At 35.8% G+C, this 15862-nt stretch overlaps 1 protein-coding gene across 2 annotated transcripts in view; it reads right to left on the bottom strand.

The window, feature by feature from the left end:
- igfbp2a (insulin-like growth factor binding protein 2a) overlaps nucleotides 1–15634 on the bottom strand; it is a 92243-nt gene extending 76609 nt beyond the window's left edge. The window contains exon 1 of one of the 2 annotated variants that reach the window (XM_039756400.1): nucleotides 15182–15634. In XM_039756400.1, coding sequence (XP_039612334.1) covers nucleotides 15182–15545 — 364 coding nt within the window. In that variant the 5' untranslated portion in view covers nucleotides 15546–15634. Of the gene's footprint in view, nucleotides 1–15175 lie in introns of both variants that reach the window. The other variant, XM_039756399.1, reaches the window with a different exon arrangement.
- Between the last annotated feature and the right edge of the window lie 228 nt (nucleotides 15635–15862).

Raw genomic sequence — 15862 nt, 5'->3', positions numbered from 1 at the left:
GCCTAAAATATTTGTTATAGCAACTTAAACTGAAAAGAAAATATTTAAAGCCTTTGTATACCTACAAAGATAGTCAATATTAAAACACTGGGGCAAAAATGGCAGTAGAGTACAAGTATATGATGCCAGAACATTTTATACGGAGTCACTACAGAAACTTACTAACTGTCATTTTTGTGAACATAATGAATGAAAGCAGACTGCCTGCTTTATTATTATTATGTAATTCATTTTAGAATTATTAAGACTTTATCATTTGTTTTTGTAATTTCAGATAAGTAAATGTAAATCTTTTCCAATGTTTGATATAATCTGCATCAGAATGTATGCTTCACTACCCTTTCTTTTATTTCTTTTAAGAGAAAAGCTGCTAATGTGCATTTTGTAATCCACTATAATGAACAATCTACAAGAATACATTAAAGATACTTCCCTTAAGTGTATTTAAATGTTTGGGTACAAACACTTCATTTCATGTTGATCCACTCAAGCTGTTCATAAGCTTTCAAGCAATAGTATATATTCCAACTGTATTCTTTGACCATTATGATGTTTGTTTGCGATGTTTATTGGATGAACAATTAAAATCACACAGCCCTGTAATATTTCACATAGTCTTCTAAATCATTAGGCTAAGCTCTCTGGGTAAGCATCATTGTAGATTAAATGCAGTTGAAGACCTCCAGTATACAACGGCTTTATTCTTCATATACAAGCTCCTTATTTTATAGCAAATGTCGTCTGTCCAATGAATCGAAAGACTCCTACGTCTTTACTGATTGAGAAGCATGATTTTAATAGTTATGAAAATAAATAAAAAACTGTACAGATGTACATTATTAGGAAATTAGTTTGAAATATACACAGAAACATTTTCTTGTCTTGTCTTGCAAATTCTGCAGACATACTGTGCATTGCACTAAGTACATGTAAAAATCATTTAATCTAGAATGTTCCTAAACCAGTAAAAACTGAAATTCCACTCAGATGAGCTTTGTGAAATGCTATAGCAGCTTGTAATACAAGTCAGCCCTTTAATAGAAGGGTAATGGGCACAATCAAATTTAGTACATGCAAAAAGTAGACAATTTTAAAGACTTTTTCATAAAACAGATATATAATATCAAAAAGAAACCTGTCAGCATTAATTTTCTTTACTACTTAAGTAAATGTACAACATTATAACTATAGACATGTTTACACTATGATGGATCTGTATTAAATACTACCAAACAAAATGAGTTGATAATACAAGCTTACCAACATACATCCTAAAATACCACTTGTGAAGTCTCACCAACCAAGTTTGTTCTGCTTATTTTGGGAAAAATCCATGATTTCAGTTAATTTGTGCTACTTGATCCACACCAAAAGCAATTCAAGATTACTTTAAAATATTTGAAAATAAAAAGCACATATACTGTACCATATCACTCTCAATACCTTGCAACTCAAAAAATCAAGTTATGGTTGACCAAATTATGATTTTTTTATTTTATATTAAGTAATGAAATGAGAAGTAAGTGACACATTATAATTTTGGAAATTAGAGTTACAAAGTTATCCCACTAGGAACTACCACATGGAATAGTATTAATGTGAAATTTTCCAATACGATTTTATTTGCCATTTGTTCCACAGCACATGAACACAGCATTAACAAGCATAATGGCTACTGAAGTTAAGTACTGTGTATTTATTGAAACAGTAGAAGAGTGATATTGTAAAAAATATATATAACTCAGAGGAACACCTTGAAGAGAAATAAATAACATTTATTTCACTAATGGACATTTTGCACTACTAGCCTTCAGGCCATAAACTGCCCTCATCCTGTATCTGAACATGTCCTGCCCTCTTCAGCAAATCCTTATGGAGAGAAATTAAAAATAATTAAATACTTTTTGTCTAACAGCACAAAGTCTGGTATTTCAGGTGATCACTTGTATTAGGCTCACATAAAACAAGATCAAACCAAGACACATATTGCATAGTACAAGAATAATCTGAGGGGCAAATGATCCACATTAAAAAAAAAAAGTAATTTGTATCATTAATTTGCAGAAGATAATTTCAAATGCTGTCACTGTATGACTGTATATATACACTGAAACATACAGTATATATAAACACACACATAGAAGTAGCTATAATTCTACTAGCTTTTTTTTTTAGATTCACATTGTACACATTCTTTCCTTAACAAATTCATTCATTCAGTGTAAATTCTTAAATACAACTAATTATTTGTCTTTATAAAACATATTTTGCTACATAGACTGAAAAATTACATTGGGCTCACAGGCACTGTGCTTTCCTGGTTTAGATCTTATTTATCAAATCGATTCCAGCACATATAGAAATGTGCTGACAGTACTCCATTATTATACTGAGAAGTTAAATATGATGTCCCACACGGCTCAGTATTCTGATGTCTGCTGTTTTCAATTTATATGCTTCCATTGAGAACTATCATTAGAATACATAACATTAATTTTCACTTGTATGCAGAAGACACCCAGTTATACCTTTCCTTCAGACCAAATGACATTTCTCCAATGCTGTCCTTAATTAACTGTGTCAGCGATTCAAAAGGATGGATTGATGTGAACTACATCATCAATGGAGAAAAAAAATCCAGAAACGTTAGTTATTGGAGTGAATGACACTGACCGCAACAACATTCTATCACTTTTAACTCAGCTGGAATCACAATTAGTTTTACTGAATCAGTGTGCAATTTAGAGGTTTGACACTAGCATGTCATTTCACACAAAGTTGTCCAAATCATGTTTCTTCCATCTTAAAAATGTTAGGAAATTAAGGCGCTTTCTAAATAAACAGGATTCTGGGAAATTAATTCATGCATTTATTTCTAGTAGGATTGACTACTGCAATGTGGTGTTCACTGGATGTTCAAACTGTTCTTTATACAGCCTCCAGTTAATCCAAAATGCTGCTGCAAGAATTATCACAAGAACAAGAATATACGAACATATAACTCCAGTTCTTAAATCCTTACACTGGCTCCCGGTTAAGTTTAGGGCAGATTTCAAAATCCTCCTCCTAACATATAAAGCATTAAATGGCCAAGGTCCGGCTTACTTGTCTGAACTTATCATGACTTACAAACCAGAGCGTGCATTAAGATTTCAAGATGCCGGTCTGCTTATGATTCCAAGGATTAATAAAATAACAGTGGGAGGTCGAGCTTTTAGTTACAGGGCCCCTAAACTGTGGAATGGTCTGCCTGCTACAATAAGAGATGCCCCTTCGGTCTCAGCTTTTAAATCCCGGCTGAAGACTCATTACTTCAGTTTAGCATATCCTGACTAGAGCTGCTAATTTACTGTACATACTGCATCTCTGTTGTCAGTCATTAGCACTAAAACATAAGTAACATGATAGTTATAATTTTATATTAACCCTCACCTATTCTGTTTCTCTTCTCGGTACTCAAATGTGGCACTTGGTGCCATGGCCCACCTGCCAAGTTGTTGTGCATGCTTATGGTAAAATCATCCCTGATGGAGGATTGCTGGAATCATGGGAAAGAGAGGTCCTTTCATTGGATTGGCTGGCCCAGCACTGTTTTGGCTGTGGAATGGACAAATGGGGGAGGCAGCTTTAGATGAGGTCTCCAGGACTATAAACAAATCCAAATCATATTATGTGATGTCATCCATTGTTAAATTCTGCTACGTACTTGAGGATTTGTTCTGTTCTTTGTATTGTATTGTATTGACCCCTTTCTTTGTGACACCCACTGCAGTTGTTCCTTTTCTTCTTAGAGAGTCAAGGGTGGGAGGATGTCAAGAGGCATGGCCTGCTAAAGCCCATTGCGGCACTCCTTGTGTGATTTTGGGCTATACAAAAATAAATTGTATTGTATTGTATTGTATTGTATTTTAAGATTCATAACACATTTTCTAAATATGCAGGATACTGAGAAATATATTTATTTATTGACAGTAGGACTGACTACTGCAATGTGTTTCTCACTGGCTGTTCTTATCATTATTTAGGCAACTTTAAGTTAATTCAAAATGCAAGAATTATTACACAAACCATAAAATACGAACGCATGCCATAACCCCGGTTCTCAAATCCTTAGACTGGCTCCCAGTTAAACATAGGGCTAAGTTCAAAATCCTCCTTTTTTAACACGTTAAGCCTTAAATATCAAATGCCCTACTTATTTATCTAAACTTATCATTAATTATAAACCAGAGCACACATTGAGATCTGAAGATGCCGGCTAACTTATGATTCCAAGCAATAACAAAATAACAGTGGAAAGGTTGAGCTTTTAGTTACAACTCCCCAAGAATGATCTGCTTCCTAATATAAGAGATGCCTCAGTTTTTAAATCCAGGCTGAAGATGCACTACCTTATCCTAGCATACCCTGATTTGAATTGCTGATTATCAGTGCATACTGCATTCCTGTTTCTTATAGTCTTTTGTATAGAAATATAAATAATACATTATTAATAAAGCTTTACTAACCATCCTCTATTCTGTTTCTCTTTTCAGTATCTGGATGTGGCACTTAGTGCCACTAGTTTACTGCCAGGCTAATTGCCTGTATATGGAATAGTCATCCCAGATAAAGGAGTATTCAAATCTTTCACTCCACTCTAGAATGCCCATGAAAGAGTGTAGGTGGCTAGTTGGCAGAGGTCTCCAGGGGCCTCATGTATAAACGGTGCGTACGCACAGAAATGTTGCGTAAGAACTTTTCCACGTTCAAATCGCGATGTATAAAACCTACACTTGGCGTAAAGCCACGCACTTTTCCACGGTACCTCATGCCTTGTCGTACGCAAGTTCTCCGCTCGGTTTTGCAAACTGGCGGCACCCAGCGTCAAAGCAATGGTACTGTTCTTGTGTGATTACTCATTATTTTCATGACGCGGCTTTATAAATACACAGAAACTAACCGCATATTGTTTATTAGTGTAATGCATCTGATTGTAATTAACTCGTAACAATATAATGGTCCAGGGAACAGCCATAGTATTCCAAATACCATAACTGCTTTAGCGTTGTTACTCTCACTTCTTCTTCTTCTTCTTCTTCTTCTTTCAGCTCCTCCCGTTAGGAGTTGCCACAGCGGATCATCTTTTTCCATATTTCTCTCACTGCACCACTCGGAGTATTTATATCACTGTATCTGAGTGTGAATCACAGCAGCAGCTGATCGGAAAGAGAATTATCGGTATACAGCTTTAAAGACACGCTGTCTCAGCCACTGCAAAATGTTTTAAAGCCTTTCCTGTACAGACCTCTCGGTTCAGAAACAGTTTAATCCCAAGAACTTTAAATGCACTCAATCAATTGCTCCTTGTAGAACGGTTTGTACTTATAAGTACAATCACCCCACTGTAAACTTGCACTACAGTTATAATATCTCACAACCTGGGCCACTTTATAAAGCGCGTATTTACATATGATGACGATATCATTTTAAGGTGAAATGCAGCAAAATATGTTTGTTAAATTATACACATAAAACTTTAACTTCATTTAAATAATCTATATTCTTCACTGGGAGTGTCGTGAAGGATAGAATAATTAAACATGTACTACGAAGATATTTCAATGTTCTTTAAACGTTTTGAAGAATCGGCGCTAAGCTTACAGATGGCTTAACTTCTATTACAGAGCTGATTGTGTGGCGATCGGTTACTTGGGGAAAGAAAAGCAAGGACTCTTGGGGCGGCCACGCCAATATATATTGAATATAAAACAGAAAGAGAAAATAACAACACAGCTAAAAATGCAGCGACAAATTTCGACAAAAGATAAATGCTTGTCATGAGCACGAGGCTCATGAAACAAATGTTTAATAATGTGCTTTAGCTCCTATCATCATGAAAATGACATCACGTATACATCTCAGTATTTTAGTTATTCAGAGAGCTGTAATATCACAAATGTAATGGACTCTGTGTCCAGTTGGAGGAAGAGAGCCAGTTTAAGAAGCAAGTAGTGATTCACACACATAGATCACATACAAGTAGAAGATCAAATACAAAACAAAGCATTTAACGTGCTACTTTAATTACGATGTAATTTTGAGAAACTGGTTAATTAAATGATTTTAAGATGAAGTTTATAATGTTCTACTAAATGACAAAATAAACTACGTGATTAAAGTGGAAAATTCGAAATTAAAGTTGACATTTCGTTCTTTTTCCCCACCGTGTGCCTTTTTTCTCTGTACCCTAATAAGCTTTCATATGACACTCAGACAGTGGGCTTACAACTCGCTTTTCACGCAACTTTGATATGTGACTTCTTTTTATTTCCGGCACTGTGCGATTTTGTGAATGTGAGCTTTCAAGTTTCTCCAACACGCTATGTCACTCGATCAACTTCCTTTTGTTGATTATACCACGGTTTATTTGAACAAATAGTATGTTTTTCCTTTGCCTCCACTTGGTATTCGCTGAAATTCTTATATTTTCCCCGTGCTTTTCCCATTGTCTTTTCACAGAAGGCTGCGCTTAAGGGCGATTTATATTGATTTGCATATTCAAATAGGCGTAATTCTGGGAGGATTTGGGGCGTTACAAAATGCGCGTGCACGAGCGTTAGTTTTCACGCTGATCGGGATTTATGTAGCGGAAGAACGTTGAAGTTGGAGTACGCACAGATTCCTGCATCTGGATTTTTCTGTGCGTAAGCACATTTCGGCTTTTGTGCTTACGCCATGTTATAGTGCGAGTTCTACGCACGGCATTATACATGAGGCCCCAGGACTGTGATTATGCTTGATGTTGTTTTTTAGTTTCCTCCACTGTCAACTGGCCATAGATCATCAATTAATAAATGGGCAGATACTGTTGATTTCCATTTATATTTAGTTTCAGTCTTGTTGTCCATGTGTTTTACCAAATCTGTATTTTATGCATACCAATTCTGCATTTAGTAATTAAAATAATTTGTACTTATATTTTAACTGAGAATTATTCATAGCACTCCTGAAACTCAGTAAAGAGTGCTATAGAAAAATATATTGCATTATATAAAACATACACTGTTAATCTTGTTAAAGAGCCACAACTTCAACTAATCACTGCCATTTCTAAGTCACCAAATCTGCATACAGCAATAGTGTCAGAATTTATTTTATCTCCCCGCTGGGATTATGACCTTGGTGTTTTAAGGGAGTTTGTGTGCATCAATGATTCTTACAATTATGTTGTTGGGAGAAGTGTGTTCGTAAAGGGGTTACTCAAGGAAATTAGGTCTAAGGGGATGGTCAGAAAAAAAGAAGCAATCAAAGACCCTTATGATATTCTTAAATAAATCAAAGAAAATCCCACATGAAAGAGGGACACTGGGCAACTCCCTGGAACCGGGCCTTGGTGTGGAGATCACTAGTAAGAAACCTGGTGATTGGAAGCTCTGATTACCAACATAGTTTGGTCTAACTCAGTCAAGAAATGCCACATGAGGCTAACAGGACCTGTTCATTAAGGACAAGGTGAAGTATGTGAGATGGGTAAAATGTCATTCAGGTGACTAGACCATGGCAATGAAAACTATTTTTTTTTCTGGTGGTGAAGAAGCCATGACTTGTGCAGCAGGCTGAAGAATACTGACCAGAAAACATAGAAACATAGAAATGTCTGTAAAACTCTGATCTATGTGGTCTCTCTCTCTCTCTTACTCTAGGATTATCGCATGAGAAAGACCTCTGCGTGTATAGGGAGGTTGACAAGCCACTGGCTGGGTGCCATACAGTTGCAGTTTGTTCTGACAGACTAGAAGGTCACCTTAGTGCAAGTTTCAGTTGCAGATCAGAAAAGTTTGCCTTTTTGTAAGCGAACATGCACCAAACAACTATTCATAGTATTTGATCTTTTTTGAGACATTGGATTCTGTGTTTAAGAGGATACCACCTACTGATCCTGTTGTCCCAAGTGGAAGAACAACTGGATCTGAGTAGTGAATTGTTACTGGATTTCTGTGATATATATGGATTGTCCATATAATGTATCATTTTTAAATGTAAGGATGCATGTAGGTATATCAGGGAGAAAAGTGCCTTAGGCCAAAAGTTAATAATTAGTGCTATAGTCTGTATATTCTGGAAATTCAGATAAAGAGAGGTGTTGAACTGTCCACTGATGAACACCTGTAACTGAAAGCAGAAGGTGACAAGTAGAATTAACCAAAATGAGAATGTTTGGCGAACCATCCACAAGTTGTCGGGAGCTTGGCAATATAATAAGGATGTAAAGTGAATAACAGCTTCCTACTCTTAAAGAAACCCAGTTGAAATGGTTTGGACATGTAATTAGGATGGAACTGGCACCGTCAATGGAGGTGTACAAGGTACTGACTGAGGTACAAGATACTCACGCTCACTGAGAGAAGTCCAATGGGTAAGCCCAGCATGTACTGAATTGACTACACTGTAGGTATTAATTAAACTTGAAGCGTTTGAAAATTCCATGGTAAGAACTGGAGAAAATGCCAGAGAGGCCTGGTTAGCATAGATCTGTGTGTTGCTGCCATAACCTTAACCAGGAAAAGCAGAAACAAAATCATGACAAACCAATTATATTGTGCTAATGGCAAAAGACATTTAAAAAAAAATTGATCAGAAAATCATTGTGTAGAAATAAAATCCATGTGCTAGCTTTAAGCACATAAATAAAATTATTTAATTAATTGTATTCCATTTTCAGTTGCAGGTAAAATGATCTGTTTTCTTTATGCGCGTAAATATCTCTACCAATAAAGGTAAATCACAGAAATTTTTAGTTGTAATATAAATCGATTTCCCAAGCTACCCCCGTTAACTGTTAATAAACAATTTGATTTCTCAATCTTATTAAAAAAAACTACAAAACCATCAGTTTGCTAAAAGAATTCTGAAAAGAAAATTTTGTAATCATAAAAAGAAAAAAAATACATTCTTCTATTTGGACAAGCTGGGGACTAATTTGATTTTAAAATGTACACAGTAAGTGCTGGAAGTGCTGGCAAGCACCAGTCTCTCTCCACTGGCTTTGCCTTAGACTCAGATCTTAATGGGCATCTATTTTCAACATGCCCTTGGAAGCTTATCAAAATTTAATAGACCCTCATCCACTAATTGCAATTTTCTGGAATTATTCCAGGTGACACGCACAACCTTAAAGACTATTTTAACACACTGGCCATTTCTATATTGCCAGCTCCTCAACTAACAATCCATCCATCCATCCATCCATTATCCAACCCGCTATTTCGCTATTTCCTAACTACAGGGTCACGGGGGTCTGCTGGAGCCAATCCCAGCCAACACAGGGCGCAAGGCAAGAAACAAACACCGGGCAGGGTGCCACCCCCCGCAGGGCAGGCACAAACACACACACACATACACCAAGCACACACTAGGGACAATTTAGAATCGCCAATGCACCTAATCTGCATGTCTTTGGACTGTGGGAGGAAACCGGAGCACCCGGAGGAAACCCACGCAGCTACGGGGAGAACATGCAAACTCCACACAGGGAGGACTCAACTAACAATGTTCATTTGAAAAAAATTCTGACTTTCCTGTCATTTCTGAATGGTTTAAAGATATTTTATAATACCCAACACAGCACCCTGCTAACTGTGATTTTATTATAATTAACAATTGTTATTCTCTGTATAAGCTCCCTCTGTGACTCTGCCCTGTCAGAAGCATCAGTTGGTGGACCATATTTTTTTGCATCACTTTTGAACATTTTTTTATATTGTTTTGTCACCTGGTGGGAATGGTTACAGGTACATGTGATGTAACTGGTGTTTTCCTTATAAAAAAGACCCAGAACACAAATAATAATGTCATCTCTTAAGATATTTTGAAGGTTATTAGACTGACATTTTTCTATTACTGCTTATTTCTACATTTTCAAATGTGCTAGACTGACATTTTTCTATTATTGCTTTTTTCCGTTTTAAAATGTTCTTCTACATATTGTGGTTGTAATCTTTGGCCACATTTACTTTATGCTTTAATTAATGCAACTTACAACAGGACTGTGGAGGTTTGTACCCCAGAGGAGTTAGTTATGCTGCGTTCACATTGGATCCGAGTTTTTGGAGCTTTGACATTTTAACTTCCCACTTCAGTGCAATCACCACAGTTTCCAGTTGGATTTTTTGGAGAAACATGAGTTTACTGTTGAGCTGTTACTAGGTCTGTTAAAAAGCAATAGATCTAGTGTATTTTGTTATTAACAAACTAAATAATAACAAAATAAACTAAATATTAAAGGTGTACCATGTTACTTCAACAGCAATTTAACCACAATAATATGATTTCTTGCTGAGCAGTTTATTCTTTTTTTTCATTTTGGGGAACTGACTAAGTTCAAAGGTCAGAATTACATCAAAACTCAGAGCATCTGAGTATTTGAGACTCCAAGTTCAGAGGGTGTTCAATGTTCAATTTCTGTATTGAAAATTTGGATTTCTCATCTGTCTGATTGCCTGCATTAAAGCTGCACTAACATGCAATGTGTCTATGCTATTTGGGTTGCAAGGTATTGCAGAACCAGTGTAGAGGTTTTGCAAACAACTATTTTTCAAGTTATGTAGAGTCTATTAAGGTTTTGTGCTGTTTTATTTTTATCTCCATGTGGGCGTTAAAATGTGTATTGACTCAACAAGACATTTTGAGTATAGTAATATTTTTACTTGACATACCTAATTCTCTAAGTCAAACACTCACACACACACACAAACACTCTTAGCTATTACCCCTGCTGTAATCAAATTACAACAACAGGATCACATTCTGACCAGTAACAATTGAGAGGGCTAACAGAAAATGCCTTTAATTGAATGACCCATTAAGCACATTTTGATAAGAAAACAATTTTGGTTGTGTGTAGCACAACACGTAACAATACTGAAGATTACATTGATCCATTATCTTGTTATGTTACCTCTTCACACCATTACTTTAGAGTTGCAATATAAATTTATTTTATGTATCCTATGTCTAAAGTTTTACTTTCATTAGCGTCTTATTAACTTCTAGTAACTGGAGGCTCTAAGTACCATCTACATCATAGTTATAGCAAAAACGACTACACAATGGTGTACTACAGGTTAGGCTGTGCTAGCTCAGCTGTAACTGCAACTTTACTTACAGGGATGGGCAAAAAATGCTGCGTTTCATTTACCTTGGAAGTCAGATGTCGGAGCTACGAATAATATCACAACCGAATTGACTGTGTTCCTTTAAAACATATGGAAAACCAATATGGACACGTCCAAGGAAACCTTTGTTGTACTTACTCTATTGGAATAAATAGCAGTTGATAACAATGCATTACTAAGTATTTTACGTACCCAAACACTGTTGCAACATGTCCACAGATAGACGTTGGGCCATACTGTGTGTACAACTAATTTAGTGAGACACAAAATATACAGAAGAACTAATAAACAGTATAATACTGCAGCTTTCACTAATGTTTGTGGTGTGTATTACCATTTTGGATTGAAGTCATAATCTGACTCGGACTAGAGAGAGCAGCTCCGTTTCAGTGTTGGAAATCAGACTTAAAGTGGTGTTTCAATGGAGAATTCTGACTGGGAACTCGGAAATTCTGATTTCTTATTACAAATGGAATGGAGCGTAAGACCTTAGAACAAGATGTACCTTCAAGACCACATTAGTTTGCCAGTCTATTAAACATTGACTATGAAAATGCCATCTCTTATTCTATGGATTCTTCTTCTACGTAACAGTAAAGATTTGAACAAATAAGATCTCATGTCAGTATTTGTATAACAAAAATTGAACTGCACGATTTTGTGCTTGTACTGCAATGTGTCCAAAGCAAATTTGTTAAAGGACTACACACAACTCTGACATCTATTAGCATTACAGACAAAATGTTAAAAGAATATTTTAAAAATTATTCACAAACAGATGTAGGGGTAATGAAAACAAACCAGTAGAAGAAAACATAATTACCAAACACGATGAAACCTTTTTGTAATGACTTGCATCTTGCTATGTTGTTGCATTTTAAAAGCGTTAACACAAAGGCTTTGATACTTTGCACAATGATCTTTGCAGCTTCACGCTCAAAAGCTCTGCTAGAATACACTTCCAAACTAGCTAATCATCAATTATTGTTTTTGTTTGTTTTTTTTAATTAAAAAGGGAATCTGCAGGTAAACTGGTAGTATAGCTACTTAGGAACTGAAGACTAAGTAAAATCATTTGCTAATAATATTTAAATTAGTGAAGTATGAAAATAAAATGTGAAATTATTTTCCTGTTTCCTTTTGCCGTAATTTTTCTCATGTGCAGGGCAGATTTTTGATTGGTTTTATATATAGGGAACACACATATTTCACCATAACAGTAAACATTTAGGTTATTAGCGTTTCTGAAAATGTATTAAATGCAACTAATTTACAAAAATAAATTGGCAACGTTGGGTACTTTGCAAGTTAATCTGTTTAAACCAAGGACCAAGGTTCAGTTTCAGATTTGGTCAATGTCTGTACTGAGTTGGCACATTCTCATGTTCATAAAGGTTTTCACCAGGTGTTCTGTTATGTCATACATTCCAAAAATATGCATGATAAACTAGCTGGAACTGCTAAGTATGCCCAAGGTGAGTGAGTATAGATGCATGCATAAGAAAACTGAAATGTAACGAATAAATAATTCATTCACATTTTTGTTTGTATTTTTACATTGTGTATATGTTTCTAAAAGTATTGATTTGTAATAAGAATTCTGAGGTTACAAACTGATAAACACATCACATTCGAAACAACAAAGCAGAACACCAAAAGAATTAACTGCAAAACACAAACAAATTCTGCAGAACTGCAGATATGAGCCATCCAGCAACTTATTCCTTAGTGACAAGACAGCCACATAGGGATGAGAAGCCAGGAGGACATTAGTTTGGTTGGCACAACACACCATGTATTCAATGTTTTACATCCTCCCAGCTCTTTATATGTTATATGTCAAAGTTACATAAGGTTGAAAACAGACTTTAAAAACCATTTGAAAAATATAAGAAACTATATTAATCTTTAAATTTACACCAAATTAGTGGGAGATAGCTACAGAGGAAAAAGGGAATTGTTTTCTCTGTTAAAAAAAAAAAACTCAGCACAGGGTAATGAAACAGTTACTTAAAAATTAACTCAGTGTTAATAAAAGAACTTTTTGTATGTTCTCAAAGAGATTTATTTCCTGGCCAACAATGCTTCCATCTGTAAATTCAATATAAAGGTCCGAGGTCAGGAAAGTTGAAACAACTCAAATATTGCGCTAAACGGTCAGTTCCAAAGTACTGTGCCAACAAACACATTTTGGAGAATTTTTTAAACCACAGGAAATCAGGCATTTAAAGAACAGATTAAACTTTATTCAAGTGTGTCAAAGATAACAAACCATTGTTTATATTATTGTTTTCCTCAATTCTTTTCTCACATGTTACCCCTGGAAATGGCACCTTCTAGAGGTAAAATCTTTCATCAAAAATGAAACACATAAAAAAAAGAAAGTCAATCTGTAATTAACCACATTTAAACCTAAGAAAAGGTTTTACTGTACAACAGGTAAGTACCTCTACTTGAACACAAATTGTTGCCACAACTGTAGTTTTAAAAGAAAGCGGATAAACAATTTGTTCTTCAGCCCTACATTCTAACATTCATTAAGCCAACAATGATCAAAATGCAGGTTACCTTTCTAAAGGTGAAAGAGAAAAGATGATATTCCAAGCTTTACCTAGATTAATAAACAATGTTCTGTTTACTTACAAATATGCATTATATTTCATATGGAACTTTTATTATAAGTGGGTATTAAAACCCAAGAAATTTAATCTGTATAAAGAAATGAGTGATATTGATGATCAGACACGTTTGACACTTAAAGGCCACCATCAAAACATCAATGCTTCCTTCAAATCATAACTGTGTATTTTTTATGTATTATTTTGTATTAATTACAAACTTTAAAATGTGATTACTAGACCCAAAACAATTAAACAAGCATGAAATACCATAAGAGTGGCCTGTGCAATTTTAATAGTACTGTTAAAAATATTCAACTGCTAAAATAATCAGATTTAAAAATTAATCTATGACAAGAACGCAGTACAAGAATAAAATATCATTATCATGTGAATCAACTTGATGGGCAAAAAAAAAAATCTTCATATTATCTTAAATTCAGCAAACACATTTTGTATATGATTTTACAACACAGTGAAAAGTACATTTACATCTTTAGCTTTTAATAAATGCAACAATCCACAAAGAAGCAATAATTCAGAAAACAATTCAAACTAAAGTGACATCATTAATGTAAATACCCAGTTTTGAGTTTTACTACGTTGCATTGTTAAAGACGCTAAATATTTAGTCGAATTAGCCAAGTTGCTCAGTCTTTGTTCCATGACTTTGTTGTGTTAACAATACAAAATGTTAAGTAGCAATTAAATATTACATAAATAAAATCCACATAACAATTACAGATGCTTTGTAACTTTCAAAGGGAAACATTTCCCCTTTAAACCTGTGATCAAATTTTTATACTACGTACCACCATGAGTTCAATGCAGACCTATTATTTAACTTCTACTTCCATCTGAACAAGATAACATTGACAAAAATTACTAGGTTCTTCTTTCTCAGTAACAAATACAAAGTATTTATTTGAAAGCACAGCTACCTGTGGATAGCTAAAGAAATGTTTTTCAAATAAAAAAATCTGGCAACAGTCAGCACTTAATTCATATGTCCAGTATCTGTAGATCATTATGAATTCTGCTATATATTACGGGCAAGATGTAAAAGAAACTTTTCCCAATAATTCTGAAAGATAGATATTGTTGTGATGTGTTTAGCTCATAAGTAAATCCTGTATAATCCTAAATGTTCTCCTTCACTTAAAAATTATCTTTGGTAATGTAATTCGGCCATTCATCCACTGATTCACCTTGTGTGCTATACTAGAGTAGTTTATTTACTGAATTACCGATGTTTTACAAGTGACCTCAAAATTCCATCTATGGCGTACAACCGACTACTTTATAACAGGTGCTAGCGGTTTTAACAAATGTTTTTGGTAATCTGCCTGTAGAACAAACCCAAACCCATACGGGCATAACGGAAAAATGAAAGAAACTTACCCGTACCCGTATCCATGCCATGCTCATAACTACCCTTATTCTCGCGATCGTCCCTCCGTCCGCAGCGCCCGTTGCCCTGCACCAACTCTTGCAGGGGTAATTCGGATCCCGGTTCAGGATAGCATCGGAGACCCGAGGAGCAGCGTGGAGTATAGACGCCGCAGCTCTCGCCTTGATCGCGGGCGCACACTGGGCAGCAGCCGCAGCCGGGCTCCCGCACAATCTCGGTACAGAACGTCACGGGCAACGGGCAGCTAGCCAGGCGCTCGGCGGTGCAGCTGGGACATCGGAACACTACCTCGCCAAACGAACTGCCTGGCAAAGACAACCATACCAAAACTAAACTGCAGCTAATATACAGCATTTTCATGAGCGCTGATAAAGCTACAGACTAGCGGGAGCAGAGCATCAGACGGAGCCAAACTTCAGGTAAAGTGGTGTAGGGGCGGACAGGTACGGGGCACCAAGAGGCAGTCAGCTGGGTCCTAAAGCCAGCCTGGCTTACTTGACTTTCTTCAATGAGATACAACAATAGAGTAGCCGCGCATGCGAACAGGAGCCGCCTGCAGGCTCCCGGGAGAAATGAAACGATACGAATAAAACCGTCTCCTGTTGCCACTTGCAACTGGTTAGGTTTACTTGCGTTCAAGTTAAAATTTAAACATTGTAGCCTAACAATGTTAAAGC

This window comes from Polypterus senegalus, chromosome 6 (genome assembly GCF_016835505.1).
Source record: "Polypterus senegalus isolate Bchr_013 chromosome 6, ASM1683550v1, whole genome shotgun sequence".
Lineage (NCBI taxonomy): Eukaryota > Metazoa > Chordata > Cladistia > Polypteriformes > Polypteridae > Polypterus > Polypterus senegalus.
This window is presented reverse-complemented; position numbering and strand designations above follow the sequence as displayed.